Raw genomic sequence first — 27892 nt, forward strand, 5'->3', positions numbered from 1 at the left:
GAGAATGCTCGCTTTGTGTGAAAATGTGAAGATCACATTAAGCCACAGAGAAGGTAGTGAGGATGGGTAATTGGGTTGGTTTATATTTAGAGGGAGGCACCGCAGACATCACAATGAGCCGACAGAGATGAGAAACACGCTGTCACTGGCTGCAGCACACGTGGGCTCACACACACACACACACACAGTTAGTTACTCTCATGTTGACAAACGTGTCCAGAAAAACTTACTATTCAGTGGAATAAACTTCTGGGAAGCACTTGTGACAAAAAAAGCTGAGACGTTATTGTAAACTGAGAGGTAAGATCATGAATCAGAAACTGCATAAGTATTGTTATATATACAGTTGATCTACATTTAGTCTTATGTGTATATCTACTGTATAATCTGATGTATAAACAGACACATATGCACTATGCAAATACACACTGCTCCCTCTGGAAGTCTGTGCCATGTCTGACCCTATAATTTCTGCTGCCCAAGCCTTTCCCACTGGGCTGGTTTCACTGTCACTGAGGGCAGTTTCTTCTTTTATGTCTCCTTCGTTTACCCCTTTTTTTCCCTCCTTTTCCTTCTTTTTAATTCTTACTTATCTAATTGGGTTGAAACTGCGGCACATGAGCAGCAAACTGGTCCAGGCTGAAGTCAGCAAAGGTCTCAGGTCGGCTTGTGTCCAAGATGCAGGCGCGTCAGCCAACTGAGCCAGTAGGATGCCGCCTACCGAGGCAGATTTTACTCAGTCCTGTATAATTTTGGCCAAGAAAGGGAGGCAACAGCCCAGTCTGACATGGCAGCATGCATGGTGAGTAGTAGTGTTTGTAAGATTTTCAAGTAAATGAAAAAATGACGTTGACAGAAGAGAGATGACAGGAAATGTGGGGGATTGATATGCAGAGGTCCCCTGAGGTTCTCTTACTAGGAACGTTGTGTTCCATGGCCAGAGCGTTAACCCCTCTAGGCTACAAGGGCACCCTATTTTTTTCTCTTTACTGTCCTCCAAAATCTTAAATCTTATAATAAGTGTGTGGTTTTCAAAGATTATAATACTTTTTGATTTTTGAAGTATTTCAGTATATTTACTATACTGAACAAAAAATATAAACACAAGACTTTTGTTTTTGCATCCATTTTTCAGGAGTTGAACTGAAAGTCATGTCCAGCTACACGCTGCATCTGACTGGCTAGCTCTCTTTGCCCGAGTTGGTTGGGTTGGTAAAGTTTAGGTACGAGGAGTGACTGGCTGGGGTTAGAGTAAGAATATCAGGGTAAACCAGTCAGAGGTAGAGTAGGGCTGGTCATGACTTTGCACTCAGTTTGAAAAAGAAGTGGTAGCCTTGTGTGAAACAGCCTTAGTTCAGTGCCTAATAAATGTCTTTCTCAAGTTCAAACTGCACATGCATTTTAACAAGACTGACCAAAATTCAAGAAATAAAACTTCTGTGTGCACATAAGAAATCTTAGATTTCTAACATCGGCTCATGAAATATGGGAGCAAAAGTGTTGCATTTCTAATTTGTTGAGTGTACAAAATTACAATAAAATTACTCTTGAAGTCAGTTTTTCAGTACTGACACAAAGGATTTGGTATATTTTTCACTCAAATGTGTTTATGATTATGATAAAACTATATACTTAGAGAATGGATATACAAAAATATAGTAAACGCTCCCAGCAAACATATATTTGTTGATGATACCACTAGCTAAATATAAGCTGCAGTTTGAAAGCAGTTCAAAATAATGATTGTGTACTAATACACATAGAATTTGCATTATATAATAGCTAGTATCTTATTTTTGGCCTGTTATATGCAATAGATATTTAACATTCCTATGATAGTTTAATAGATTTCTGAGTCTCATTCCCTGATCGTCGAATAGGGTTAAGGTTTATAGGCGAGTCTCATTGTTTCCTAAGTGGCTCAATCCGAGCCACCAACTCAAAGCATATTTGAAGACCTGGGAGTGAGACTCAACATTCAACTGTCTTTGTTCTAAATCATTTACTCCACCTTTAACTGTTCACAACATCTACTCATTTTGGAAATCCACCAAATAAAAGACTGATCACAAAAACATCACTTTGTACTGTGATTTATATAAATACTGTTGATACCATATACAACATCTTACATACTGCCTATCATTTTCATGATTTAACATTAATAGAGGGATTACAGGTGGATTGAAAGAGATCAGAAATCATTGAGGCAATGTTTTCTGTTACTAACAAAGTTTTGGACACATTAATCCAGTAACAGTTCAAACTGTGTGACTCAGAAAGGATTTTTGGTCATGTGACAGACACCAACTCCTTCCATCAACATTATATTTTCCACTCTTTATATGTGTTGTTTGGGAACGTAGACGTGTGGCTCCTCTGCAGCCACTCGAAGAGGCATCAGTGTGTTTGTATTCCTGGTGATCTAGGTCAGGATCAAGCCCAACTGGGGATAAACAGTAAACAACATGTATCCTGGAGCCAAAACGTATCTTTAAATTTGTGGTGATTTAGCCCACAGCGCTGACGTCCTTGAGCTAAAGACCAAAATAAATCCATCCGTGGGCTTCATACGTTCTTATCTGCAGTACGTTTAGATTCATATCAAGACAGCAGCACAGTTCAGGACAGAGGAACGTCAGCTCCATTTAGACTAATATGTTTGTACAACAACAAGAATTAAACTTTTCCTGTTGTTTTTCCAGGAGCAACCGTAAGGTTTAAAATAGCAGCATTTATGTAGACTTGTTGTAAACAATATTTATGCGATCTGAAAAAGGAGATAGTGCAGTCCCAGAGGAGGGAATGCAATCTGATAAAGCCAACAGGGGAACAAATTAGTCTGATGACATGAGAGCTGCAGTTTCTTCATTTTTCACGTCATATCTTACCGTAATTCTACAGATAAAACATATAAGACAGATTTAAGAGGGAGGATGGACGCAGTGGTTGTTTGGATTACGATTGAAAGATTTTATCACTCCATTACACTCACGCAGACAAACATGCATGGACACACACACACGTTCAACCAAACGCTACCCAGAGCGTGGTGGACTTAATTGGAGGCTAAATTATAGCCTTAAATTTTAAGAAAGGTTAGATCAAGTACATGCTGTGTTGTAAATAGATGGGAGGTAATTTGTGATGAACCGACACACACACCAAACTGTGGAATGTGACACCTCCGTCCTACCTCACTTCTTACCGACCTCACAGTGCCACACAGGCCACCCAACAACAGTTGTTATGAAAACATTAAACTTTTTGTCCTTTAAACTGCGACAGCTTTACAGCAGCATAATGTCTAATGTATCAGATCCATCGAGAGCTGCAGCGATTAATCAATTAATTAATTAGTTGTCAGCAATTAATCTCCAACTATTTTGATAACTGATCCATTGGTTTGAGTAATTTCTTTAAAAAATGTTCTCTGATTTCAGCTTCTCAAATGTGAAGATTTTCTGGTTTTCTGGTCTTTACTCTTCTGTGACACAACTTAGGGTTGTGGTCAAAACAAAACATTTGAGGACAACATCTTAGGCTTTAGAAAACAATGAACAACATTTTTCACCACTTTCTGATGGTGGACTAAACATCTAACTGATTAATGAATAAAATGAACAACAGATTAATGGAGAATGAAAATAATCATTTGTTGCAACTCAGAATGAACAAGATCCATCTAGATAACAAAACAATGCTATTGTGTAGGCTGCAACTAAATATTATTTTAATTAGTCATGGTTCAGTGGGTATAATCAAAACATTGTGAAAAATGCTCATCCCAATTTCCCAGAGCCAAAAGTGGCATCTTTACATTGCTTCTTTTGTCCAACCAACAGTCAAAACCCAAAGAATCTTCATTTACTATCATAAATCCTCAGCAGTTCCTTTCATTTAAGGAGCTGGAACCACCTAATGTTTGACATTTTACTTGAAACAATTAATTGATTATCAAAATAGTTAGCAACTAATTTTCTTCCTATTAACTAATCAACTATTGTGCATTGTGTTCTAACAGTTATTTTCATTACTGATTAATATGTTTCTATCCAAACAACAGTCCGATACGCAAACATATTCAATTTATCATTATGTTATGCAAAGAAAAGTGGCATATTCTCACATTTGATAACCTCAAACATCAACCTGAAAGATCAGCAAATAAGTTGTAGATTGATTTCCTATCAATCCACTGACTAATGAATCAGTGCAGGTACGCCATCACTCCATTTCAGTGTCCTTTCAACAGACTGTCAACCAACTCTCAGTACACGAGAAATAAACATTACACAATTCAAACAGTTTCCATGTCTGAGTTTTCTAACTGTGGGAAGCAACATGAGAAAAACAACAACTAAATAAAAAGAACTGCACTTAGTAAGAAGTTTTATACTCACAGGTCAGGTTTGGACTGTAAAGAAGCCTAGTCCATATAGAGGACAGAGTGAACGAGTCATCACTCTCCGTCTGTCCGCCTCACACAGCCTTGAGAACTCACATCACATCACCATCGAGTCTCACACAGCCTGAGCTACTGCCCCCTCTGCCCCCGTCCCCACCAGTCCCAGCGGGCGGGTAAAAACAGTCACTGACCGAACTATTCCTCCTCTCACAGACAGACAGACAGACACAGTGGTGCTGCTGCACACTTCAGGCTCCAGGATTCAGATTGATTACCTTGCTACACAAATGCACACAGCTACACAAACACAAACACCCCAACCCCCAGCCCCCAACTGCCATGAAACGACTTCAGACTTGCACTCAAATCTGTATGGAGTCATGCATACATTGCACTGTCACATTTAAAAGGAAATGCATCTAAAATCAGATTTCGAGGTCTTTTTCTGATGTCTTTGTCAGAGATTTACCCCCACCTCCATGGCAGGGTGGTGCAGCTGTTCTACCAACAGCCTGACCGTGCTCGTGCTCTTTACTGCAGCGGAACACAGAAAGAGCACGCCACCTGTCATAGCAGCCTAATGTACCTCAGCCCCCTGCTGTGTGGACGTCTCACTCCAACACAAAAGCCTGTGTTTTCTCTGAGCACGCGAGCACAGGTGGCTGGAGGAGGCAAGGTCGAGTTACAGCAGCAGCTCCCACAGTCCAAATCAAGGAGTCAAGGAGAGGACGTGCTCAGTCTGACCAAGTGTACATATATATACAGTGCTGTGGACATGCAGTTAATACTGTAAATTATGATGTAAACTTATTTATTAAAAGCATAGGTTTTATATGGATTAATAAGTAATCCCTGTTGTAAAACTACGGTAATCAAGGTTTCCTGCCCTTTAATGTCTAATCTAATCTAATCAAGTTTAATCTTTGCTGTAGGGCAGAAGAACAGATGAGTCATGAAATAAATCTTTCCTATATTGAACACACTGATGCTAGATTTTTCTATGCTTGCACAGACTTGCCTGGATATCCATGCTGTATTAACTCTGTTCCAACAAAAATTTAGTGACATACATCTAATAAATACGTACCCAAACTTAGAAATGAATTGCCACAATATCTACATTTATAAACTGATAAAAAATACAAGCCATGAATTCAAAATGTATGAAATGTATTAATTTCATCATTAATTTACATCACAGCAATAATCAGATTTGCTGACTGTAATGCTAAATTCCTCACCATCTCATCAATAACTCACTGGGCTTTTAATCTGAAATAGATTTAGGAAGTGTTCGTATTAACAGCGTAATGCAGTATTTTCAACAGGGCAAATGGGATCATTGTGTTTGTGATGTTTGCTGTCTAGGCCTTTAAACAGACGACATGTATCATCACATGTATGAAAGCGCTGGACTCATTTTTTTCTCTTGTAACAAAAAATACCTAAAGTTTATTTTGCTTTGTTACTTTAGAACACTTAATCAAAGTATTTAACTTACTTTGATTAATTAACTGCTGAAAATAAAAAGTAGAATGGCGATAAACTGTATAACCTTTGTGTTACTGAGTTTAATGTCATCTAACGGTTGTGATTTTGTGATGTAGTTTGATTTTTCCTATAGGAGCGGGTGAGTTGTCGTCATTTAGAGATAAGATTGCATGGATGTGTGAAGTGAGGTCGCAATTTTTTATGATTAATTGTGCAGCCTCAGTTTGTACTATTACATTTCTATTAATTGAGAATCTTCGTCACATGACAAGTTATAAAATTCACCAGAAAATTCTGCTCTTTAGTAAAGTGTAACTTTTATTTGTACTTTAACCGAAACAAAATTAACTTTAAATAAAAACTATTTCAACACTATAAACTGACAATATTGACAGTCATCCTCTACATGAAATACTGTACAGCAATACTAATGCTAAACTTTGCTTTGCTCTTAGATTAAATGTAATTAACAATGGCTGCTGCTCAACTCCCCCCTTTAAAAACAGCAGCTTTAATTCTGAGAACAAATAACACACAACCATGCCTCAGAGATCTGACAGCAGTGACTGACACACAACTTGACTCATCAACCCAACACAGAATTCAAATTAATCCCAGCTAAAGTTGCTCAATTGTTTTGAAAATCAGCACTCACTCACCTCACACTGCTGCTCTCCTGCTTTGAAGTCTCCAACAACACATGGAGGAGTCGCAGGCTCTCTGGGCTCAGAGGAGCTGACAGCTGTCTAACCAGAGGAGAGGGCCAGCCCCCAAGTCCTGGAGGAACCTGACATGTTCCATCAAATGCACTGCTTTGTTGACTGAGGAGAATCACAATATTAAGGCTAGCCAGGCAGAAAGTTTCCCAGCCCCCGAGGCATCCCAATTCCTCGGCGGGGCGTAACCTAGTCGTTTTATCTGCACCCATCTCCCTCCTGTGTGTACACTGCGAAGGGAACCGAGAGCAGTGTAACTCCACTGGCCTGCCATGTCAACAAAGTCTAGACAACTGTACTTTACCTGCGCTAATGTCCAACTCATGGTGTCTTTAATGTGTGCATAAGTTTTGAATGAGGGTTATGTAATTTCTTACAAATTATTTCAATCCTTTCATCTCATTTTCTTCTAATTTAAAATTGTGTGAAAATCCTGTGACCTCTCTATTCTGCTGTCAGTAATAAAATTAAAGGATTAAAGATAGATGTCACATTAAAGAGATCAACACCATCACAGCTCACTGATCTACAGAGACAATGCATTGCCTGTCAGAGCAAACGGCCTCCAGTGTTTCTGATGGCACCAGATGTCAGCTTGCATTGTTATATGGATTACTAGAGCCACTCAGCAAACACCTCCAGGTGTGCATTCCACGCCAGGAAGGGGAAAGGTGGGAGCCACTCCTCTGAATCAATAAAAAACGCAGAGTTTTCTCTCTCTTGAACTCTGTGTGCCTGAGCAGAAGGTGGAGAGACTGGTGGAGTTGAGTTAAGTGCCAGAGTTAAGTGTTGGTGCATCTATTTTACTGGACAGTGAAGAGAAGATTTAAAAATGGAACGTGTGCACCTTCACACAAGGTGCACGAGCAGGTCGTTTATGCAGTCTAAGATGAAGGGAAGTGCGATGGGTGGCTAATCTTTGGTCTGAACTGTACACCTGGTCTCGGCAGGGTCTTTAATCTTCAGAGGAAGGAGCAGAAATTAGAGGCCCCTCTCTTACATCCCTCACGTCAGGTTTAACTACCAAGGGCGTGTAAACATTCACCACAAATGAATCATAGGCAGTCAAACACAATGCATTGTGATGTAAGGCTGGAGAGCATGGGAGGATTAAGGTATAGACAGCATGAAGCTGCTGTAGTTGTAGTTGACCAATATGGGTTTTTCAATGGCTGATGCCAATATTTAGAGAACATAATTCCATTACTCCATGCACATTATAATCTACTATACAATATATGGTTATCTTGGATATAAGTTTTATTAATTAGTGAATTAAAACGGTGGCCTGATAGCTCAATTGGTAGAGCATGCACCCTGTGCAGAGGATAACATAATATAAAGATTTTAGATTAGATTTTCTGTCATTTAGGATGTATTAACATTTAGAAAAAACGATGGTGACTTGTTAAATTTAGGCCAAGGTTTACATCAGTATGCATGCGAGTGATAGTACAGGGCTTGAAACTAACTTTTTCATCCCCTTCCCAAAGTTTGTCACAGACAACTAATCCTCCACAACAGGCCAATTAACCGACGAGTTCTAATACCAAAGATATTTGCTGGCAACAGCATCTAAAATGTAATATTTAGGTGTTTTCTTCATTTCATAGCACTGAAAACTGAATGTCTTTAGGTCTTTTGGCAGTTAGTTTTCGGGTAATTGAAGTTTTTTCACAATATATAGACTAAACAAAATCTACACTTTAATCTATATTGAAAATATTGTAACTGTGAGTCTTCATTTTAACAGACAGATAGATATATCAGATTTTGTAAAATGGTCCACACTGAATGTGCAACTTAATTAAGTTAATTGCTTTCTGGGAGAAAAAAAAACATCAGGCACAAGCCACGTCCTCATTTCCAGTAAAGCTGAGGATGTAAGACGTAGCGATAACCATCACAGGACTCATTACAGGCTTCACTCTACGTCTCTGCACCTGATAATCTGTACAAATAAATGCACATCTGAGAAGAGAGAGATGAGGAGGAAGAGAGAGAGACAGAGGGAGATAGAGAAAGAGAGAGAGAGAGAGAACAGGGGAGGGGGAGACAACGATAGGGAGGGCGAGGTGTTTCCTGTTTCCATGGCTCTAATTATACCTGTCTCTAGAGGATAAGGCCTATCAGGAAGAGGAATTCTGTCATTGAGGAGCTTTTCAATGACACAAAGATGAGTTTCTATACTCTCCTATATGTACTTTTACATTAGGACTTTTATATACATATATATATATATATATATATATATATATATATATATATACATATATATATATATACATATATACATATATATATATATATATATAGAAATATATATATATATACATATAAATGACTACTTTCATTATCAGTTAATCTGCCTTTTTTTTACTTTTCATCTATTAATTGTTTATATAAAATGTGAAAAATTCTCCTCATAATTTCTCAGAGCCTGAAGTGACATCCTTAAATTACTTCTTCTGTCCGATCAACAGTCCAAAACCCGAAGACTATGAATTTTCTATCATATATGACAAAGAAAAGCAACAAATCCTCATATTTAAGGGAGCCGAACAGCAAAAAAAAAAAAAGATTACTTGATTATTAAAATAGTTTGCAATTATTACACAAATGAGCATAACATGGAAACGGTATATGGTGAAAACTATACTGAGCATTATACATAATTTAAAGCATAAAATTTATGCATGCAAGGGAATATTATAATTACAAAACATCACTGTATGGGAAAATAATTACATACATACTGTGTATGTGCCATGAAATCCCTTATATGTGCAACCTCCATATATCTACAATGTATCTGCATATATGGACATGTGATGCTTAATATGTGATGCTTTATGTAATACTTATAGGATCAAGTGTTCAACGTGATATGTAGTCCTATATATTGATATTTTTTTTCTACTGTATATTTTTCTAAATAGTTCGTGATTGACTAATTGCAACAGGTGAGGTATGTCATGTAGATTCTTCAGATGGATTATGTGCGTTTAAGATTGCAACTCTGAACATAATGGAAGTTCAAAATGTCACACCACCAAAATAAATCCTTGTAACAGGACCTTCTTGGTGTACGGATCTGTCTGTTTCAATGCTGAGTCCACCCATTCTGTCAAACTGCTTTAATCCTCATTCAAAAAAGGAAAAACTATCCAAAAATTACAAAAACAAACAGCAAATTTTCATGCTCATTGCACTGATGTGGTGTCACACTAACTGTTGGTGCAGTGGTGTCTTTTTGCAATTGAGAACGCCTGTTTTTATATAAACTAAACACTCGTTCCATCTGTTTGTGCGTTATTGTCAGAGTAATTATTCCTTCCTGTTTAAAGATGTTGTGCAGATAGACTCCTGCTGAAATTATGTGCCTTTTGAAAGATGCTGAGTCTGAGGCAAAGAGTTTATAGCTCCCAAAGATACATTTATCAGAGCACATAGCAGCAAAAACAATTAAAAGCAGGACTACTACTCCACTCCTGCCTGGGTTTACTGCTCCTCATGAGAACTTGAACACTGCCCTCCTCTGGTAGACAACACAAACTTACATAAAAACTTTACTTTCCTGCAGAATAGAACAGGACTAACACATGCACCTGACAGTAACTGCAGACTGGTAGACTTTCTGTCTACTGTATTTCACAGTGAATTAGTGAAAACAATAAATCTAACAAATAACAATAGAGGAAAGTTCCCATAAACCTCTGTCCTTGTAAATGGACGACAAACAGTGAGGAATATTAATAATCAGTTTGACAGGCCTGGTTTGTAATCGGCCTTTGGTCCATCTATTAGTATGCAGAAGAGGAGAGGCAAGCTGAGAGGAGAGGTGGGGGGTTGCGAGACAGAAAGAGATGGAGAGGGAGCAGCCAGAGGGAGAAAAAGAGCCATCCGAGCAGCTAGCCTTCATCCAGCAGCTCACATTGCCTGGCAACCTCACCGCCAGACAGAGAATGTGTACAGTGGTCTGCAGGCTGCTACTGCTTACTCTCACCAATACACATAATTACCTACAAATACCGGAAAACCAACAGCGAGAAATGGATTTTAACTTTAAACTGCTGCTGATTTGGAAGATATAGTTTGCAGCAGCAGAGGAGGTTTCTAAACAGCAATAAAAGACACTCAAGAGGAGCTGTTTTCCTGAATTGTAAAGAGCTGTCATAAAGTGCACTGGTGGCATTCACACCAATCCCTGAAAACTTGCGTCCACCTATAAATAAACAACCTTTTAACTGTTGTACGTGCATTTTTATGGATTGTTACATACGCATGATAATGTATGTCAGATAATAAACATCTGGTTTGGTAAATAACACTCTGATGTTAGTGTAAAACAGGCAAAATGGCAGTGCTTTTATGTTGATGCCACACTTAGGGATAGAAAGGGTACAAATCATATACTTTAGTAATTCTAAACTAATGCATTACTCATGATGACTTAATGCGTGAATTAATGCTGGATGTATCATGTGATTAGCTCTCATTAAATAAATCATCAGTTAAGGAATGTTAATTTACAGTTACTTCATACATTAATGGATGTGCATCAAGTTAGCTGGACTTCAGTTACATAAAAGTACATAAAATGACTTACATAAGATCACATGAGGATTTCTTTATGTTGTTGTGACACTGTAGCTAGCTAGCCAAACATTAACATCACTGTCTGATATATCAAAATTAGCTTTATCATCTTATTGAAATGCCTACATGTTTGCCAACTACTGTCGATGTCTGTCTCCTTTCTTGCTGTCCAGAGTAATATTTTCATATTTCTTCATTACATCATTTTGACGCTTCTTTACAGCAAGATTTCGCTCATGGATTTTGTCAGTTATTTCTCATCACATCTTCCTTGAGCTTGTTTGTTGTGGCTGAGTCAAATTTACTTTGAATCATATGCTTGTTTGTTCCACATTCTCTGAGGAGAAGACCACTCTCATCTTCTGTCCAGTTTGGTTTTTATTCTTATTTTTCTTTTCTTCTTCCGTTGTCTGTTTTGGAGAAGCTAGCTAAAACAGGCTAACTCAGTGTGTTAGCTAAGCTATTTGACAACTGACAATAATGCCATTTGATAAGCTTGAAGAATTATGTGAGTGAAGCGTAGCCATGGTAACTTAAGCGTACATGTGTTGTATTATGACAGTAAGTGCCATGAAAGCCATAGACTAAACACTTAAGTAAGCAGACAAACTTAGAGCTTTATGCAACGCTCCTGGGTGAACACCTCAGCTCAGGGAAATATTCTGCGTAATGGACAAACTTAAGTTTGAAATTTATGCTGATTTATGCAAATGGTGCTGTTCTGCATTCAGATGGGCTGAACTAACTTGTGGGTCTGAAATAAACCTTTATGCATATCAATTAATGTATGAGGTAACTTTGAATTAACACTTCTTAACTGATGATCAATTAAGTGCGAACTAATCACATAAAGTCTGATTTGGTCAGTTGTTAGTGTTGACTAGCAGGATTTCATGATACACCCTGCATTCATTCATGCATTAAATCATAATGAGTCACGCATTAGTTAAGCATTACTTAAGTCGGCTATATGTCTGGCACTCTTATTGTAAAATTTTACCCATTATTCAGTAGTTAACAACTTGCAACCAGGTACATTGCTTTTGTTGCCTGATTAATTTATGTTATAATTAATCTGCGGAAGGTGACATGTAGGTATCAAATACCTGATGCAGTCTGCAGCAACATATTTGTGAATGATAAGACTAGAATAATCAAGCAGGAGATCAATATTAAACTTAAAAAAATTAAACACTGAAGGTTTGCTTTCAGATGTCTGTCGTATCTTTTCTTCATTGTCAATCTTTTGCCCAACAATATGGTTTTCAACCCAGCAGAGAAAACTCTTGTCAACATATTGAATCAGACTCAAATTAGAGCAGAGTGAACAGTCCTCCTCTTTTGTGTCAGACTTGAGAGTCAGAATTAGTGAAGCATTTTCCCTCCAGATTCAACTCTGCTCAGTTTAGGGCTTAATCAAGTGGAAATTGGGAATAGGGGGTTGTGGGGGTGGCAGGGGTTGGGGTGCAGGGTAGAATGGAGCAATTGTTCAGATAAAGGCCTCATGTTGAGTCCGCTTTGATGTTTCTCGGGGGGGATATGCTGGGATTTTACAGTAGCATTTCACTCCCATTACTTCTTGCTCACCGCTGGCAAAAAACACAGTCTGCAGAGATGATGCAAAATGGAGCTCAGAGTTGACTTATGTTTACTAAGACTTTTCTGGGGCCTCATTTTAAATGAAATAGCATGCAATAATATATTTTTTTGCATTTTGGTATTTTCTCAGAATGTTGTCTGTTTCAGCCAACAATATAAACATTCAAGCCAGATTCCCCTCCGTTTGCCCCACGCCTATACAAGCAGACAGGCTCCCACTGATCTATTATGTTGCAAAGCCTTTCTCATGCATGTCCTGAATGAAAGCCAGCGTATCGATGGTCTGAGGATAATCACGTTTTCCTGAGGCAGGCTTAGCTGAACTAAATAAGCCGCACAACAGAAAAAGAAAAAGGTGGGTCGAGCAAAACTGCTGTATACTGGGAGAAAAGCTGGGAGTCCTACCCAAAAAAAAAAAGACTCCCCTGAAAGTAAAACTGAAAAGTAGGGACTGAGGACTGCAAAACAGGGGAAATTCACACTTGAAAGTGGAAATGACGGAAAGTTCACAAAGTAATTTTTGAATACTTAATGATTTTGTAGTTGCATAAGGACGTCATACCGGTCCTACCTCTCGGTTTGTCCCTCAGCAGGTGCACTTGGCACGTTTCAGAGATGCTGCAGCCTGTCTCCAGTCCTGTCTCCACAAACCGTCTCCTGTCCGCGTCCGCACTTGTTGCTGAATCAAGAAAGCCTCGTGAAGAACTCTGTCCACAGCTTTTTGCGCAAAAAAAAAAAAAAAATACTGCGACAAACACCAAAAAACTTGAAGCTTGTTTTACAGTCGGCGTCTATACCGGGCTACTTACTCAGTTTGGGTGGAAGTTGGTGGTTGTCAGTGTTTAGAGCAGGTTCTCTAAGGCGCACAAAGTGGATATTTGCATTAGGCCGACCCTCCCCTCGCCTTTCATAGCTGCCATTGTTTGTCTCAGCCGGGGCTCGGATTCAGTCCTTCCCTAAATCCCTGACGACCGGAGGGAGCAGGGAATGCTGCTGCTGCTTTCTCTGAGCCGGCCTGCCAATTAACAAAAGAGCGTTGACACAAAGAAACTGTTATACCGACGGTTTTTTATTTAGACCATATTAAATAATCTGCTTATTAAGTCTAATTTAGCTGACAAATAGCTTACATTTTGCTTTAGTAGCGCTATTTTCTATGTTTTCTGCGTTGAATGACAGGTGGGAACAACCTGTTGCGTCGGTGGTCACGTGATACAGGCACGTTCAGCAGGTGACAGCTCAGCTTGACCCCCTGATGGAGGTGATAGAAACACCTGAGGTAGCTGCAGATGAAGACAGGAGGACTGCAACTGTCAAGCACTTAATGGCTCTTTAGCTTCCTTTTTCCAAAGAAAGGAAACTAACTATGTCATTTAAAGCACAACATATGTTGATATTCACCTTTGCAAATTAGAAGTTTTCAATAATATAATAATAATAATATATAATTTGTGGTTTCACAGCTCTGTCTGTTTTAATAGTGTATTGTTTAGAAACCTTACGGCTGTAAACAAACCTCTCACAACAACATTATTATGAGGTTTAGCGTTAACCCTTGACCTTGGACAATACCAATGGTGGGCTTGGGGAGGACAGAGGGAGCAAATGCCCCCTTTGGTGACCCCTGGTCAAAAAAAACACAGCAAAAGTGCCCCTGTAGATACTCCTATAGTAGATAAAACTTGATTAAGTGCTCCTTCCTGTTAGCAGTTAAAATGTGATGTAATGCCAAATAGGCTGCCCTACAAGCTTGGAAATTAGTTTGCCTCTATGTGCCTCTAAATCAATGGTTCCCAGCCTGGGGTCTGAGCCCCTCTTAGGTGGCCGCCAACAATCACAGGGGGGTCCCCAAGGTTTTGTCTACTCTGAGGCTGTCAAAATTAGATTTGGACAGTTAACTCAACTCACAATTTATACAAAAGTCTGAATACAAAACTATTTAAAGAGATTTTTTTTTTGTCCTCAATAGTCAGCTACTTAGTAGGCTAAGACCTCTCAAGCTCTGTTGTAATGTGTCATTATTAATGTTTTGGGGTTGAGTTTGTAGGACCCGAGTGAAAAAATGTTTAGCCTAAACTAAAAAATAGAGACATTTACTAAAGTTAATGGTTCTACGAATGGAGGTGGGGGAGGCAGGAAAAAGGTTGGGAATCAGTGCTTTAAATGTTTGAATAGTTCCCTTTCTGCTTTTATTACATGGATACTTACAGAGAACTGGTTAACTGTAAGTGCATCGTGGCTTTCGGTGCATGGTGCCCAGCTGCATAGACCAGGTGCCCTTTTTTTGCCCCTGTCACTGAGACAGCCCTTAAAATGCTCAGAAAGTATTAAAATTTGACTTAAAAACTCAAGGGCAAGCTAGAAAATGTAGTTGAAGTGAGACTGGTTGTCACTTAATAACCAGCTTCAGTTGTTGTCCGGTGTCAGTTAGTTTGAGACAGACAGCAGGTTTCTGTGATTTGCTGGTGGAGAAACTCTTATTTACTTGTGGATCAGATGAGTGTTGGCTGAGCATACATGCACCTCTACGATGATGCCCTGCTTACACTCATCCCCCCGTCAACAGGTCTAACTTCTGTATCTCAAGGAACATTTTTGGACATTTATCTCCCACATACTTCACATTTTGTTCCATATCTTATCTTTGCACACATTCCACATTATCAAGTATTATCCAGGACAATAACTATATTTGTCTGTGAACTTGTAAAGGACCAGTGTGTAGGATTTAGTGGTATCTAGAGGTGAGGCTGCAGACTGCAAACACTTTGTCTCACTCTCCCCTTTTTGGGACAACCTACACTGTCTGCTCAACTTGCTCAAAACACAAAAGGCTGTATCTAGAGCCAGTGTTTGATTTGTGTGTTCTGGGCTACTGTAGAAACATGGCGGTACAACAAGGCAGCCGCCATGACAGAGGACGTGCGCTCTCTGTAGAAAAAAACAAAAAAAATTCTTATTTACGGGTGAATATACACTCACAAAAACATACTTTTACATATTTTGTTTCTTTATTTCTGCCATATTTTGCTAAATCTTCATCACATGGAACCATTAAATACACATCCGTTAAATTTGTTCTCTACAACAATAGCACAAACTTTGCTGATGCCTCTCCACTGTCTATTATGTGTACCATTGATTGCTATTTGTCTCCACCTAGTGGCTGACCCAGGGACACGCTGGCAACCGGGTTCATTGTCTTAAGTTCATCGTAGTGGTTTGTGGGCTACGACAAGCATTGGGGAAAATAAAAGATTTTAAAATGGCTGAATTTAGGGCTGCACCATATACTAAAAAAAATCACATTGTTTATTTTTACAGATATTGTGATTGTGATATGATTAATGATCAGTGGGAATGATCATTTTTGCATCATTTTTGGAGAAAGAAAACTTGTAGGTCAGGGTATATCTGCAGCTCCACAGTACTTTATTATTATTATGTTAATGCTGACATTTTCCTTTATCAAAAAACTGCAGTTAGTGCCATTAGATTTGATCATACTGGTCATATTGCCATTATTCAGAATGTCTGCCATGAAAAAAAAACAAGTGCTTTGCAAATTTCAAGTGGCTGATCCTGCATTATTACTCACTTGAGGTTCTCTCTTAGGGGAATCATGTTCAATCAAATTACCACAAACTAATTGACACACAAGGGGCCAGAATCTGCTTCCACCAGAGTTATAGCAGATTGTAGTCACTCCCATGTCGAATAAGAGTATTCCCAAGGCTTCCCTCTACAATGCAAACAGAACCACCAAGGGGACGGTTATTAGCGTACAGTGTGAACCCTGTATAACATAAAATGCAGTCATGTGTTCAAGCTCTCTTCAAGTCACCTAAGTTTGTGTTATGAACTAGTACTGACTAGTGTTCACACTTCCGGGTGTTGGAGGAGCTGCAGTAACTTCTGCTTCTGCTAAAAAGCCTTTTTGATATAGTCCCTTCTGAGGCCAGATCATCATACACCATCTGTTAACTACAGAAGTACTAAACATAGCTGAGTATTACTGGTAGACTGCTGCTGTTCCCATAGTATATATCTGTAGCTGATAGTAGAGATATGTGGAGCTTTTCATGCACTTATTCTCTCTGTCCGTCGTAAACCTTAATTCAACCGTCTGCTGCTTTTTCACCATCATATAATAGCAAGTTAATCACTTATTTATTACTTCCTTACTTACTTATTGATCAAATGACCATAAATCAATGACAACATTGGTCTAATTTAGTCGGTAGAAGAATTTAGAATTTAGAAAGTAATTAAAATAATTTATTCAAGTACTGTAGTATAATTAGTATAATTAAGTATAATTTTGAAATTATGAGCATTTCCATGTTCTTGTACTTAACACTGCATCATAGGCAAATTGTACTCCAGTGCATTTTACAGCATTTATTACTATTTAATTTGCTTATTCATATGATTGATACAAAATATAAATCTGCTAATAAATTATTATATATTATCAAACATTAAGCTACCCAGTAGTATATGAAGTATAAGTAATTAAAATAAGCTCCACATTTACCATCTGCAACATTAATGTGATGAAATACATTGCATCAATAGTTATAGTCCAGTAATATAATATAAACAATTCTGAAATGGGTCATTCTGCATAATGACTTTAGGTGTTTTAAATATATTTAGATGCTAATACCTTTGTACTTTTACTTGAGTAAAAAACTGAATGCAGTACTTTCTCTGTTTTTACACTGTAGTAAAAGATTTGAATACTTCTTCCACCAATGAATTAAATCAATAATTTCGAAAGGCATCAGCCTTGATTCAAGTTTCCTCCCATTAATTTAAAATGACCAGAAAACCAAACAATTCCCACAAATATTTGGTTCTATTTATCATATTATTATCATTTAAAGGAACAATGTGTAGGATTTAGTGGCAACTAGTGGTGAGTTTGCAGATTGCAAATCCACTCTCCCTTTACAAGCACAGGAGATTCAACATGAAATTGGCCACATATTCACAAAAACAGCAAAAGGCCGTGTATTAAGTGTTTGGTATGTCCATTCTGGGCTACTGTGGAAACATGGTGGTTCAACACGGTGACCTCTGTCCTCCGGCAGCCGCTGCAGAGGACTGGTAACCTCAACGCATGGTGTGCATGCCCTGCCAACTGAGCTATAAACATAAACAGTTCATTTTAAGGTAACAAGAACTTATATTATATTATATTAATTGTTCTTAACAAAACATTTTCAATAAACTTAAGACACTATTAGCTAAAATGCTGATCAAATGCTGTTTAAAAACTGTACAGTACATTTATTCAACTCATCATTTCAAGTCAAGCTTAACTTGAATAAATAAAACTTGAATATTTATATTAATTTAATGAGCGATTCCCTAAATTCCTGTATGATTTATTGGAGTGAAATAACATCATACTAAGTAGTTTTGTACTGTTGTTGTTCTGCTTCTGTCCACACAGTAGCAGCAGACACACCATAATCAAGTGTGATATGAGCAGAATAAACAAACTGTTGCTGCAATAATATAAATGAACTATATAACGTTTATTAAAATATATAAAAGACAAAATACATATATGCATAATTATATCCATGATGAAATATGCATATACAGTATAATAATTATACAGTAAAATGTGTTTACATATATAGATTTTTTTATACATATAGCGAGATATTTTTGCATTAAAACTGGCAGTGGTGATTTCATACTCCCCCCACCCCCCGACCCTAAACAGGAAACCCCTCAGTCCACATGAAGCCTCCCAGAGGAAGAGGAAGCTTCTGTGAAAAGCTTGAGAGCAGCAGCACCTTTACACCTGAGATCCGTGTTTTTGGAAAGGTCTCACACAAAACAACGCCTACACCTACTCTGACAAATAGCTTCCAGGGACTTCAACCAACAGCATCAGCAGGGAGAAGATGATACACTGAAAAGTCCTGTGATCTGTTCCTCTCTGGCATCTGTACCCTCACTGAACGATCGCAGCAGTCCCAGCAGAAAATCTACAAAAACTTCAAAAACTGTGCCACACGTCTTTTGTTATTACACAATAACTTCAGAAAAAACATCCTTCCGGTCCGATCCTCGATACATCTAATCTCAGGATATATCTGTATAGCTTGTAAGAGGAGAGTAAAAAGATCCTGGACAGAGTGTGAGAAACTCTTGTGGGATGACTTTAAGTCCTTCAGACTGGTGTGGTTGGTTGTGGTTGGTCCTGTACAGTTTCAGTCACTGCACACTGAGGGCGGTCATGTCTGATGGTAATGATGGTAGTGGTGGTGGTGGTGGTGTTCGTGGTGATGGTGGTGCTCGTGACGCTGGACCACAGGGACCACAAACCCCGGGCTGCCGGGTGGACCGGATGCCTGCTCTCTCTCCAGGCTCGGCAGTACGGAGGGCACGGGGGGCTGCTGCTGCGGGTGGGACTGAGGGGACAAAGGGGCTTTGGATGGGGACATGGCCTCTCGGGCTTTTGCCCGCAGGCGCTTGCTGTGACTGTACTGTAAAGGGTGCTGCTGGTGGCTGGAGGATTGGGCTTGGTGTGGCAAGTGGTACACATCCTGACCGCCGTGTCCTGCTGCACTGCCGCTGTGCAGCATGGTCTGCAGAGGCGGGTGGTAGCCGTGACATTTAGTGGATTTGCCACCTCCACTGCCCCCATTGTTCCCTCCGCCTCCCTTGTAGGTTCCTTTGGGAGATTTCAGGAACTGTGTACCTTTGCTCCGAGACTCGGTAGGGTTGTAGCTGTCGCTGATGACCTGTGAGCGGCGCTGGTGAACAACTGGGGTTTCTGGTTCCTGGGAACGTGAACGGCTCTGGCTCTGGGAGCTCCGACCATGAGCCTCCTGAGGTGGGAAGGGAGGGGTGGTTCCTGTTGGACAGGCCAAAGACACAGAGTCAGAGCTTCATACAAATATGGCTTTTAACACTGTACTTTAAACTGCTGTTTCACCTCTGCATCCACATTGTTGTTAGCACCTGTCATTAAGGACAAAGTTGGTAAACTAAATAACATGGATAATTATAGACCTACTGCCCTTACCAGTACTCTTTTAATAGTGCCAGCATAGGTGCTAGCATTCTTTCTTTCTGTCTGGGGGCCTCCTGGTGGCTTTGGGGGTCATATGCAAGCATATAGTCCACAAATGGCAAGAAACGGCCCTGGACATTAGATTTATACCAAAAAGAGTACTCTCATGTCTGCCAGTCACAGAGAGCAGATGGTATTTCTTGTATTTCACTTGTGTGATGTTCCTCTCAAGACACATAAAGAAATAAAATACCTCAGCCATTTTCTGACTGATGATTTGAATGATGACAGAGATACAGACAGATCTGTAAACTATGTGTTCTGTCGATAAAATATCAGCGCTGCCCTGTAAAAAAACATTTTTTTTGTCTGACATCTGTTCACTAAAACTGAAGAAGGGAGTGCTCCCTTATGCATTGCCATCAGGCTGAAACAATTGCTATTTTTCTTAGCTCCTGAAAAGTTTACATTTTTGAGAGAAGTGTTTTTCACTAGACAGCGATGATGTTAATTACAGTTTTCTGCACACCTGTGTGGACAGCTCATCTTTGATGTAGCTACATGAAAAGCAATATATGAGCTTATGATGATGCGATGAGGTTGCTGCGACTTTTTACCAGATGTCAAAGTGACAGTCAGCTGTGTGTGTTCCTACACATGAAGCACATCTGTTGTACAGTTTTATGTGTCGCTTGGATGAGTCAGAGACCAGCATCATAGGGGCTTTAACCAGTCCTAGGAAGACCTGTTCTCAGCATTCATCAAGACTCAGAAAACACTATTTAAACTGATTCATGAATTGCTGTGGTTTTCTAATCTGTCTTCTCTTCCTTTCTTTTTTTTATTGCTATGGACCATCTTGTGAGTCAGAAATAAAGTTTGAATTGTATTGAATAAGTCAACTTTCAACCTGTCATTGTAATATCAACGACAATATCTGAATCAACGACAACATGCATGCTATAAAACAGAATAAACAGACACTTACCTTCAAATCTGGAGGTGTAGTTCTCTATACCAGCCAGGTCCAGGTAGTGATTCCTCCTCTCTGTGTTCTCATCCACACAGTAATGCTGACCTTCAGTTGCTGGTGCTTCATTACCCTGCCCTCTGCTGCTGAAAACGAGTAAAACCCTCATGATTAGTGGACAAATGAGAATACTGTCAATTATTCGCAAATAATCTGCAAGAATTATCAGAAAACACAGGAGCCAGCCTCTAAGCAAATAAGCAGACATGATTTTACTTGTACAAACCTGATGTAAGAGGACAGCCGCTTGTCTGCTGATCGCCCCTCTTCCTGGTGACAGCGGTCTGAGGAGGGAACATACAGAAACTCAGTCCGGGAAAAAATGTTCAGTGATATCCATACTGACAGACTGAAACACCAAGTGGACAAGTACAGTGGAGTAACATCACAGCAGTGACTGTAAGACTTTGACTGTAAGAATCAAAACTATCGCCCTAATCTCACAAATACAGGAAATCCTGAGTTGTCTCACAGGATACTTGGATAATAAATCAGGCTTGATGTATGAGGCTGTTGTCATTTACCTGTTCCTGTCTCTCTTCTGTGGCATCTGGGCTCTGGAGTGACGGTCAGTTTGACCCGCAGAGTCTTGCTCTTATTATGGCAGGAGTGATTCACAGAGGCGTCCACCACATCGTAGATGGTGTGCATCAAACTGGACATGTCCTGTAGTGACAAATAAAACATACTTAGTACAACAGAGGTGGCAAAAATACAAACTCTTCTTTACTTAACTAGAAGTACAGATACTTGTGCAAAAAAGTATAGAGAAGAAAATATAGTGACTGATTTAACTCAAGTAAACATGAAAAAGTACAGGCTCCAAAATGTACTCAAGGTGTAAATGTAAATTTTGCCTTTTGAAGGACATTTCCACAGGCTGTTTCTGTGCAAAGCTAACTGAGCCTCACACTGTATTAATAGAATTTGAAGACTATTAATCCATTCTAACAATAAATAAAATAAAAAAAACAAAACAATACACTGAAAATAATGAATACTACCTTTTCTCCAATGTGCAAATCAGTGGTTAGTGTCAGCAACAGAACTTAAAACATTACGACAAAAATAAGAACACTCTTCAGGGATGATTAAGCCTTTTTTCTTTTGTTAAAAATTCATTTCTTCATGACTACCACAAGTCTTTTGTGCAGCAACAGCAGAAGCTTTTTCTAAAAGTTCTTTGAATCAAGGCGTGCCCTTTTGGGTCTACAATCAGTCCTACAATGGTTAAAAAAAACATTTTAGGTTGACATCAGTTTGTGCAAAATAAAAATTACCTATGATTCCCTTAAATGCATTAAAACTAAAGTAACAAGCCTGTTTTGAGAATGTAAGGAGCAGAAAGTACAGATATTTGTGTTAAAATCATTACTCGACACACATACACACCTCCTTTGTAACTTTTCCACTGTTGTCAAAGTCATAAAGAGTGAAGATCCACTCCTGACGGTTGTCATCCTCCACAGAAACGTCACACTCCAAGTCCTGTGGATACACACATGTACTTAATCAGATTTAAGGCACATAAATGATTTCAATATACATCTTTTTGGCAAAATCAGCAAACCATTGGTACAGTATGTGACAAAATACAGCAGCGTTTATGACAACAGGGGGCAGCAAAGCACATTCAATTGAATTACTAAAAGCGCTGTCTTCAGTGTGATTCATTAACATTTTTCAGGAAATGAGTGGTTTTCCTTCAGTCTACATGGGAAATTATAGTTAACGAGACACTACCAAATCAAACTTTGTATGAGTCAGCATGGCCTTTGTAAGCAAGTACATTTACAGCCTGCAAAAATGTCTTTTATGAGTTCATGCGATCTTGAGAACAACAGAGCAGAGGCCAAAGGAAATTCTGGTTCCCAACATGTAAACAGATCACTTCTCAGCTGCCTTTACCTTGTGTGGGAGCAGGCCGGTGGACCCTACCACCATGACAGTGTCTTTCTACCTTCTTCCAGGGAAAATGAGCGCAGCCACTATTCTCAGTTACAAGCTTTTGGCAGAAACTTTGATTCAGATGTATCTAGTAACAGGGCCATAATTGGAAAAATAAACATCTGGAATATAGGCCCTGCTGCAGGCATAGTGGAGAGCTGACACTGTGTGAAAGGCAGTGTGCGTTTACAGGGGAGGAGACCCCAGGGAGAGGTGCAGCCCTTTATGGTTCTATAATATCTCCACCGCTCACATAACCAGCAGTGATCACCAAAAGGCAGATCTAAGCCATTCTTTATAACATGCAAGTCTAAACATTACAATCTATTTATTCTATTTATTGGTCCCTAAATTCAATCAGGATATGGTCTGGAGCAGTGTCAACATACAGACAGATGTTCTGTGCACAGGGTGAAGCTGTACAGTGGATAGAGGTTACGCGCCATGCATTTATTTTCTAACCCGTGTTTAAAAAATAATTTTCACTCACTGAAACAGAAAACAATTTCAACACTCTCTTCTCTTGGAAAATAGTTTCGGAGAGACCGTTTTCCGACCCCAAACAATCCATGAAGTGAAACGTGACATGAAGCAACACTAGCAGGGTTTCTGCAGGATTCGACAAGTTAAATTCAGGACGTATTAAGACCTTTGTAAGACCACTGTGGATACAATTTAATACTTATATCACACCTACAAAGGTGCTAATGTTAAATGTTCACCTCTATTCAGTACAGAGCGTGAACCCAGTAAGAGCTAAATTAATATTAGTAGCTAATAACGCTAATAATGAAATCTGATAGAAATTTCCATTCATCCTTGATTTGTTCATTTTAGGGTTGAGTTTGATTGGAGTTATACTTTTAATTGATCTTGATTAAACATTTTTTTAAGTATGGTTTGACATGATTCTCTTTCCTGATGAATTAACATTATCTTAGCCAGTTTAGCCTAGCATTAGGCTAGCACAGCAACAACAAATGTAAGGCTGTATCAAACTGTCTTACATCTGAGTTGCATCTGTTCAGTCCAGGAACCTCCACTGCAGAAATTATTAAGTATTTTACTCGAAGAGTTTCATTTGTTGTGCTTGTAATAAAAAAAACAGTTTGCAGTAGTGATTATTGGGTCCATGTTTGTTTTGTTACAGCCTAATCAAATCTTTTTTTTTTCCCGAAGCATTAAAACCAGACTGAAGTTAATGTCATTTTATAAAAGTAATGTTAACTTGAATAACTTGAATCAGTTATTAACTGTCAAAATTGTATTTAAGCCATTTTAATACATTTTAAAGACTAAAATCCAGATTACTGGATTTAAGACTTTTTAAGGACCTGCAGAAACTCTGACTAGTTCACTGCTCGCTGGTTCAATTCGTGGTCTCTTGTTACATTTGGCTTGAGCTTCCTCCAGTGTTGAAACACCACTTCCACTCAAACTCCCACAATAATTATCAGCAATTTAGAGTCCCAATCCACCTGAGCTGTATGTTTTTTGAACGAAAAGCACGAAGAAAAGTGGTAACACTGACTGAACACGCACCTCCCTGCAAAACAGACCTGATGCATAATTGGAAACTAAAACACATTACAGCACTGCAGTGGTGAACAGTATGAAATGCTTACATCCAAACTGATGCGTTTCTTCCCGGCAGCTTTGTTGGAGTCTCTGAGTATCTCCCGCTCTCCGTCCTCTGCGTGCAGGTACTGTAGGTAGCTTTCACAGCCCTCAGCCTTCTCCGGAGGAAGAACCACTGTCATCACAAGAGGACACAGTTAAGTTAGACGCAAAAACCCTGATTTCTCTGGCAGAAATTAGGCAACATTTTGTGATGCACAGTAGCTATAATGAAACCAAAATATCTTGATATTGGACTTTGTAACTTAACTGTAATTACAGAAAAGACTGCAGAGGAATTTTTAAACATGCATATGATGTTCTGGCATTGTTCTTCATAGTTTTACAAGTGTTTGTTTTATATTAATTGGGCATTATGTGGCTGGTGTCCTGAATTGCCTACTTCATTAAAATCACTGCACAGAACAGAGACTCTCGAAGAAGTTTCCTATAATAAATCCATTGTGTGATTGGTGTGGTCAAGCACTCGTTAACCAAGCATTGTTAATTACTGGAATAAAACATTCCAAAGTCTGTCTGAAGTTTTACAGAAACAGCTCAACTCAGACCCAATCATGGCAGTGTTTGGAGTGAACGCAGCCATGACAGAGCTGTCAAACAACCAATATAATATGAAAAAAATAAAATATGTAAATTCTGCTGCTAGGTGTCTCTCTCACATTAAAACAGTAACAAAAGACATAGTCTAATGACATTGTTAAGTTGAGTCGGATTATGGGAACTGTTATCTTAATTTTTAAACAATCACCATTTCTAATGAAAATCTATCTGACATGACTCGAGGTGAAATCATGTTCATTAATAAAGTTGTTGAAGATTATGTTGAAGATTTATTTGTGTTACGTTTAATCATGTGCATCAACTTCCTTCCTCACTCTCTGACTCTCTGTGTTTTCCAGGAAGTTATGGCAACTAGCAATAGCTAGCAGGAAACACACCGTTGAATAAATTATGGCTCTGTCTGCATTTAAACACTGTTGGAAACATTTAGGACAATGTAAGTTCACAACTCAACAAAATATCCAACATAGTGTGTCTTGAGTTTCTACACGTTTTACTGCAGAAATGTTAAATATTATACCTTTAAGCTTGCTGAAAGATGTGATGAAGCACTTATAGTTAGAAAACAATAACTTTTCACCGAGCGTACAGGTGAATATATTCTCTTCTTATATGGCAACCTTTTACAGACTATTTCAGTAAGAAAAGATAATGAATGGTAATTGAAAACTGTTATTCCCTGTGATATCTGACATCCCTTTTTGTTTGTTTGTTTTTGAGTTTTCTTTTTCTGTTTTTTGTTTGTTTCTTCTTTGTATCAATACATATATGCTTCTAAGATATGTAATTGTACTTTAAAAACCTTAAAACCTACATCACTGTACAGAACAGTGCCATTCTTGGTCCACGAAGTTTGATAAACTCTCATGGATGATAAACGTCACCCACCAGAATAGAAACCATCAGTCTTTTGTCATCAATCATCATGCAGATTGAATATTTATTGAATCAATTGCACATACATGCTCATCTGTCATACAATGTCTGTGCTGTTTTCTGCAGTCTTAAATACTCAGGGCTCCTTTTAGCATAAAGCTTATCAGTGTGTAAGAAGACATCCTTCTCAACCTACCCTCTAGGGGACAGTGTTGATCTGTGAATTGTCCTTCCTTCAGCTCACCATTTGGAAACTCCTGGGACAAGCAAAGAAATGAAGAGTGCGGGAGAGAAAGAGAGAGGAGGAGGAGGAGGGGAGGGGGGGGTCAGAGATGTAAGTGAATCTACAGTTCAGACCACAGACACAGAGAAAACAAACAGTTCCAGCTAAAGCATTTCCTACTCAGATGAGAGGGAGAGGGCTGGAGGCTCCAGCGCGGCCAAACACTTTGAACATCTGCACGCTTATTGTGTTTCACTGTCTGGGACACAGAGAGTGAGCGCAGCCAGAGCCAAGCTTTCAAGATTCCTCCTCCAGAGCCCTTCAAACGGACTCTTCGCATCCATCAAAAAAAAACCCATAATGCACTTCATCTCTCTTTTAGCCAACCTGTTTATTCTCATCTGGCTTCGACAAGGAAACCAGCGAGGAAGAGAGTTTGATGGAAGAAGTTTAAGGAAAAGATTTTGTTGTATTTCATCACTGCAAACTTGACTCTGAGGAGTTTGGTTTATGTAAAATAAACCTCACAATGAGCTCTCAGCAACATGTGTGTATTTATTTTGAATGGAGAATAATTGCCAGATGGAAATTTCCATGCAGATAGGATGGGGCTGATTAAATACACGATTCCATAGCCATAAAACAAAAGCAGGACAAAGAGGGGTGGAAGGGGAAAAAAGGCTCTGCTGTCATATGTGAATAATCTATATCCTGCGTAAAACAGAACCACAATATATTCATAACCGTCTTAAACATTTGCTAATGCAGAGGCACACAGAGGCTCTCAATGCACGCACACACACACGCAGCCATTCTTTAATTACAACTGGATTGTGGAAACAATGAAAATTAAGTGCAGCACAGGCCCTAAACCACAAGTATTTAAACAACAAATGATTCATCTTATTTACGTCATTCTCAGTCCTCTAAGCTGCTCCACACACACTTTGAAATAAAATCTCACCAGATTGAATCAAGGAGGCCCACTGAAATGAGACAAATAAAAAACAGATAGATGCTAGAAAACAAAAGAACTCCATGTACCTTCAACAGAGCCGAGGCTCAAGCGAGAGTCTGAACATCTGCATGCGTTTAGGTGGACGAGCCCCCACTTTTCCCTTTTCCCCTTCCCCTCTTTCTTTCTCAGAGTAATGACAGCGCCAGGGCCTGTGGTTCTATTTAACAATCTCGGAGCCCGTGATTATTCCGCACTTCAGAGGATGATACCTCCAGCCTGTAATCTGGACCTGACCTTCACCGCCTGGAGAGGAGGGGGGGCCCCGCTTGAGTGTCAGGGTCAAGGCTCGGACACCCCTCTTCAAATTGGCCACCGGAGACATTGAGAGAAAACAGCAGAGGAATGGGAGTCAAGAGGCGGAGAGGAACGCAGGAGAGGGGCAGGAAGTGAGCGGGAGGAATAAAGGAGAAAGAAAGGAGCAGAGGAAAGAAGGAAGGAGAGATAGCAGGAACAAAGATGTGAGAAGAGAGAAGCAGATAAGAGTAGAAGCAGAGGAGGATGTGGTTTGTTTAAGTGGAGATATGGCCTATCTATTGCTTACTCCAGTCCCTGTGAGCTCAGTGGGAGAGGTGGAGGTGGGTTTTTACACACTCTGGAAGGCTTCTGGGAAAGGTGGAGACAACTGGTACCGCTCCCTGGGCCCCAAACAAGCAGCCTTTAAAGGGATAGTCCACCCCAAGATACATATTCTTCCTCTGGCCTGTAATGCTATTTATCCATCTGGATTATTTTGGTGTCAGTTGCCAG

The 27892-nt window shown here is 39.2% G+C and overlaps 1 protein-coding gene across 2 annotated transcripts in view; it reads right to left on the reverse strand.

The window, feature by feature from the left end:
- Positions 1–18338: 18338 nt before the first annotated feature.
- nkd2b (NKD inhibitor of WNT signaling pathway 2b) overlaps positions 18339–27892 on the reverse strand; it is a 37039-nt gene continuing 27485 nt past the window's right edge. Inside the window, exons 4-10 of one of the 2 annotated variants that reach the window (XM_084726569.1) lie at positions 26101–26161; positions 24455–24582; positions 22275–22370; positions 21407–21548; positions 21109–21166; positions 20841–20965; positions 18339–19693 (exon numbers count right to left, since the gene is read on the reverse strand). In XM_084726569.1, the coding sequence (XP_084582695.1) occupies positions 19071–19693; positions 20841–20965; positions 21109–21166; positions 21407–21548; positions 22275–22370; positions 24455–24582; positions 26101–26161 (1233 nt within the window). In that variant the 3' untranslated portion in view covers positions 18339–19070. Of the gene's footprint in view, positions 19694–20840; positions 20969–21108; positions 21167–21406; positions 21549–22274; positions 22371–24454; positions 24583–26100; positions 26162–27892 lie in introns of both variants that reach the window. The other variant, XM_084726568.1, reaches the window with a different exon arrangement.

Source organism: Lutjanus erythropterus, chromosome 9 (genome assembly GCF_056507025.1).
Source record: "Lutjanus erythropterus isolate fLutEry1 chromosome 9, fLutEry1.hap2, whole genome shotgun sequence".
Lineage (NCBI taxonomy): Eukaryota > Metazoa > Chordata > Actinopteri > Lutjaniformes > Lutjanidae > Lutjanus > Lutjanus erythropterus.